Below are 5,661 nucleotides of genomic sequence, written 5' to 3'. Positions count from 1 at the left end.
TTAAAATCGCCCATCACATAAACAAGACCACTCCACCCATGACAAAATTTTGATAATTGATTCCATACTATAACATTATGAGCTTCTGCCTATGGTGCATATACATTAACCGGTCTGCCAATTGCTCCAACTTGAACGCCCCTCGATCTTTGTTACCGAGGCCTCTTGTGTTCCAATTCGCTAATCTCAAAGTGACTTCTTGTTTGGTGGAGTTGGAGGCTCTCCATACTCCCTCATATCACTAAAGAATTCATGGTATCTTTTTACTTGTACAGCTTCTTTACTAGGATTGACCAAGGCAACATTTACTTTAGGAGTACTAGTCTAGAATTATACAGAGTTTATTACGATGTAATAACGAGTAAAAACGACCGCGTAATAATGTGTAAGAGTAGATAATTAATTTTAGACATTTTAAAAAGGAATAATGTACAAGTAATATAAAATCGATAATGTGTAAGAGCACCAGGAGTCGTAAAAAAAATTCGCCGTTATCCAATTTTAACGGCGGTGACGGTGGGAATCCCCACACCGCGCCAGCGTTAAATCACCGTCGCCGGCCTCCGTTTCATCTCAGCATCACCTATTCGACGGTGAGTGCGGCTCTTTTTTTCTTCTTCTTTACTATTATTTCCTTGTTTTTTCACTATTTGATTAGTTTTGTTTTTGGTTGTTGACTTGTTGCAGAGTCAAGATGGAGATGAGAAAGATGAAGATGGGAAAGATGACAATAAGGTTGAATTTTGCAGTAAAAGATAAAAAGATAAATATAATTACAAGTATTAAAAATGAATTGGAGAAAAGGGCTGAATTTTGTGCCATTAAAAATGGCAAAAAAAGGGCTGAATTTTCATTTAAAAATTGGGCCAATTTTTTTTTTTTTAAAAATCACAATGATACTTATTTTTATTTATTCTATATTTTTTGTTAGTTAAATAAATTAAATAATAAAATAAAGTGTAAAAATAAATTAAATTAAATAATAATAATTAAATAATGATTTAACGATTTTCCCTGTTTTGGCTTCAGTGTTAAATTCAGTGTTAAATTTAACACTGAACAACTCATAGTGCTGAGTATATATATATTACACTTTCGGTCCTTGCAGTTTTTATTGTCAGACACATTGAGTCCCTAGAAGGAAAGATTACAGATGGAGTAATAATGTGTAAGAGTATATACATAATACATTTTTGTCTCTGTAGTTTTTATTGTATACATATTTTGTCCCTATAATTTTTATTGTCTAACACATTGAGTCCCTATAAGAAAAAATTACAAGAGCCACCGCTCATGTTGGGCCAATCATATGCAAGAGCCATTACGGCATTTAGAGTAAAAAAGCGCCAGATTTTATCATCAATGTTAAAAAGCGCCGTGTCAGGAGCACCCTTTGATAATCAAATATTCGCACTTTACAATTTACACTTGACTTTTAGCTACAAAATAGTACAAGTACCATTTCTAAACTTGCAGACTAGCTGAGCCTAACACAAGCTCAACTACATTATACCGAGGAGTTACGCTGAAAGTCCTTTCAATAGCCAAGGAAGTTTTCACGGTGACAGCTCTAACCAGATCCAGACATTATAAGAATTTGAAATACTTCATTAAGAAAATCATTTCATCATAAGTCAAGGCCACATAACAGTTTAAGTTTCAATGGCACATCTATTTTCTTGTTTGAAGACGATCAATACATATGTACAATTTACAATTGCTTATCTTGTTACAGGGCCGAAAGCAAACTACACCAAAATCGTATAACATTACTATGCGAAAAGCTGAGGTTCAAATTTTCTAGGACCTAACCATATCTGGTCCATGTGTGTGTTTTGAACTACATGAACTGAAAGTTGTTATCTGTAATCTAGCTACCAAAGTTGTCAATGTAAGAAAAGAGAAAACAATAAAAGACTAATCATAACACAAGAATGCAAGTTCTGTAGCAAAATATTACCAAAAACTAAAGGCAAATTAGACAGAAACTTTCAACCTTGAATTATACCCTACAAAGAAAATATAATGACTTGAAGTCTAATATCAGATGCATTTAAAGTCACAACAAAATTGAAAGCATAAAAAGACAAAGGCCCTCACATTAAAGGTTCATTTACGCCTCTGTCATCGGATACTCAAACACAACATCTTTCCCACAAAGCTTCCTGTAAACCCCGCCAAAAGTCTCAAGCTTGTACTCGGTGTCATTTCTTGCCTTGGGGTCTAAGAAAATCTGCAACAATTTCATAATGAAATGTATAAACAAGAAGTTAAAAAACAATAACAAATATATTACAGCTGGCAAAATTTAAAAATAAAAGAAAGAAAAATTACCTTGATGATTTTGGAGCCATCGACTCTGTATCGGACACGTTTTCCTACAATCTCAGCGGGATACACAATATCCTCAAGCATGGCCTCATGCACAGCAGTTAGTGTACGGTTACGGGGTCTTGTAGCAGCTGAACCTTTCTTAGGTGGTGGCAACATCCTTCTGGTTGCAATTAGAACCACATCCTGCAAACAAAGAAGCCAAATACTTATAGTAAATAGGAGGAAACAAGCAAGATTAGCAAAAAAAAAACCTTTAATCAATTAAGAAAAAATAATATTAGTAAATCAAAATAGGCAAACATTAAAAAATCAATCTTTTCCCTATTTACACTGTTGTAAAAGTTGGTGTAGGCCAATGAGTCCATTTGGGGACCAGCCAGTCCCGACTCCACCAAAAATGCCTTGCAAGTAAGTCAACACTAAATGGTTGGGTCAAAGTTGGAGTCGGCCAAGTCAGGTTTGAGTCGGTAAGAGTCAAATTTAGCTCAAAAATTTTATATTTTGTAGAATTAAATTTTGTGCCATATATCTATGATATGTTGTTATTTTTTGATAAATTTATGTATACCTAATTAACTATTTAACTATATACGTATAATATAATTATTACTAAAAGTTGGCATTGGTCAACGCCCAACAAGTCCCTCCAAGGCCCCAAACATTGGTCAACGCCCGACAAGTCCCTCCAAGGCCCCAAACGACTCGTCCCCAACTCATAACTTTTACAACTTCGCCATTAGTTGAATGTTATTTCCTAACTTATCCTAATAATAATAAGATCACAATTGGTATTATATAATTATATCTTCATCTATTTTCTTGATTTTGTTCATTCTTAGAATGATATTAAATTACTCATATCAACTAATAAAGAAGTATTAAATAACGATATAGCATAAAACAACACAGCAATCAAGGAATTATAGAACTAATCAGTTAATTCAGCCTATATCTTGTCACTTGTGCGTTAAAAGCATAAAAGAGAAAGTCACCTTGCCACTAAACTTCTTCTCGAGTTCTCTCACAAGCTTGAGATGAATCTTGCGGAAGGCTTTCCTCAATCTGTACGGGACATGAATAACAACAGCCTTTCGATTTCCAGAAACATCAATTTGGCTGCCAAAAAAAAAAAAAAAAAAATCAAAAACAAATAAAGAAAATGTATTTAGTTAAAGCAAAATAAATCACACTTACACAGCTTGATTAATAAAAAGGTCCTTCAAGTCACTCTTAAGGTCTTGGTTTGCATTCTCCAAGTCAAACAATGCCTACACATACATGTTTCAGATCAGTAAACAAATCTACTATAAAACAAACTCAATGTAATTAACATTTAAAATATATGTATATAAGTATAATTATATTAATAAGAATATATAATGTTAAACAAAAAAAGCATGAATTACCTGAGCAACAGACTCCTCAAACTCAGTAGGTTCAACATCCTTATCCTTCTGAATCTTTTTCCTTGAAGTATACATTTTGAAGTATCAAACTAGCTAAATAAAATAACAATAACAACATAGCATTATAAAACTATCATATTGGTACATCAAAAAGTATAAACAGTAACAAAAGAGGTTCTAGACTAAAATTTGTTTAACAAAATATACAAAATATGTGATATATTTTACAAAATTCTATTCATAAATCTTATATACAAGTACTAAAGCTGTTAATTAGCAGATAAATTGTTCAAAGTCAACAAGCAACAGTTAACAACATAGAAATATCGAATCTAAACTTAGAATACTTGCAATGAAATTGAGTTAATATTCTGAATAACAAACAATGGCTAGCAATAAACAAGAGTTCAGTTTTAAAGGACATTACACTAAACACGAGAAAATAACGATCCGTATACTTAAAGGTGAATCAATAGTTCATATAAGCCGTATAAACTGTTCAATTTACGGAAATTGAAAAGATCGAATAAAAATGAGGTACCTGCAATAAGAAATTTTAGCTGTGGTGCTAGGGGTCGGCTATAAAAAATGAAAACCCTAATATAACTCCATTAAAAGGGCTTTTTTTCATCAGCCATGATATGATATACGAATACGATACGATACGATACGATATGGGCTGGCTGGGCTGGGCTGGGCTTTTAACAATATTTGATAAGCAAATAGATTGAGACCAAACTATATTAGTGGTAAGTGGTTTTTTTACGTTGGGCTACTAATGAAGACGCTTATTCTTCAAATTCAAATGAACTATTATAATTTATGCTTAAAAACTTTTTTTGTCAAAATTATCTCGTAAGTCGCAAGGTGTTTTGCGAGTCTTGCGACTTGGATTTGCGACCATGTGAACTCTATAAGGTGCTCTTGCGAGCATGTGAACTTAAGTTCGTAAGGTGCTCTTGCGACCTTGCGACTGGACGCGACGGTACATAATCAATAATTTCCAGCTTGTGATAACTTTTGATCTGTAGCTCGTATTTAAGCATCGTCTTTTTGAAAGTGTGTATTTTTTAGATATCTATATGCTTATATTAAAACTGAAGTGCCAATTATTATTCAAAAATCGACCGCATATTGCTAGTTGCGAGATATATACAAATGTGTGATTTTTGAGTTGTGTAATGTAGTTCAAGTTGTTTGAGGGAATTCGTTTATTTTTAGTCAATAATGGAGAAGAATTAAACGGATCACAATTTATAATGTTCTATAGAAAGTTACGAGCGGTCAAAGTGCGTTTAAAATTGAAATCAACGAAAGATGGCAAAATTGAAGGTCTCTAAGGCTGAATTTTGATTTTTTTTTGGGACAAAACGCCTTCGGCACTACGAGTCAAAATACACGATTTTTTGAAAAAAACATGATTTAAATCAGAGCTAAATCGGAGCTACGAGTTAAAAGATATAATGTTTGCTAACTGATAGATCTCATGAAAATACAAGATTTAAAAATATGGTGCTTATATCGGAGCAACGAGTCAAAATATATTACGTTTCAAGTTTACAAAACTTATTACAAAAATGAACTAAGTCGCAAGGCTCACAAGCCATCTTGCGACTTGCGAGGACATTTTGGCAATTTTCTTTTTTTAGGGCGAATTGTTATAGTTCTTTTGAAAAATGTGTGTTTTAATCAATAACCCTTTCTCTTTTACTATTAGACTAGTGAAATGACCCGTGGAATCACGAGTTTGTTTAAACGAAACAGTTTAATGATATGTTTTAGGTATTAAGTGAATGTAAATATTAACGTCATTTAGTTTAATGGTCCCTGAAACCACAGATTCCGATTAAGAAACTTGTCGTTATTTTTACAAACATATTGATTACTTAATTGGTCAGAATATATAGACTATATTCATTCT

At 32.8% G+C, this 5,661-nt stretch overlaps 1 protein-coding gene across 3 annotated transcripts; it reads right to left on the bottom strand.

Moving 5' to 3' along the window:
• Nucleotides 1-1,762: 1,762 nt before the first annotated feature.
• Nucleotides 1,763-4,337, bottom strand: LOC139847457 (small ribosomal subunit protein eS7-like). Of its 3 annotated transcripts, none has more exons than XM_071837129.1 (6): nucleotides 4,282-4,309; nucleotides 3,741-3,829; nucleotides 3,529-3,602; nucleotides 3,327-3,450; nucleotides 2,335-2,517; nucleotides 1,763-2,233 (listed from the first exon to the last, which is right to left on the bottom strand). In XM_071837129.1, exons 2-6 carry the CDS (start codon nucleotides 3,813-3,815, stop codon nucleotides 2,114-2,116), a joined length of 576 nt encoding a protein of 191 aa, XP_071693230.1. In that variant the 5' UTR covers nucleotides 3,816-3,829; nucleotides 4,282-4,309; the 3' UTR covers nucleotides 1,763-2,113. The 3 variants fall into 3 exon arrangements, with proteins under 3 accessions (XP_071693230.1, XP_071693231.1, XP_071693229.1); XM_071837130.1 differs by lacking the exon at nucleotides 4,282-4,309 and adding an exon at nucleotides 4,168-4,280 and having other exon boundaries at nucleotides 3,741-3,833; XM_071837128.1 differs by having other exon boundaries at nucleotides 1,764-2,233; nucleotides 3,741-3,833; nucleotides 4,282-4,337.
• Nucleotides 4,338-5,661: the final 1,324 nt, after the last annotated feature.

The sequence above is a fragment of the Rutidosis leptorrhynchoides genome, chromosome 5, assembly GCF_046630445.1.
Source record: "Rutidosis leptorrhynchoides isolate AG116_Rl617_1_P2 chromosome 5, CSIRO_AGI_Rlap_v1, whole genome shotgun sequence".
Taxonomy (NCBI): domain Eukaryota; kingdom Viridiplantae; phylum Streptophyta; class Magnoliopsida; order Asterales; family Asteraceae; genus Rutidosis; species Rutidosis leptorrhynchoides.
Note: the sequence above shows the minus strand (reverse complement) of the source record. Positions and strands in the feature narration are given on the sequence as shown.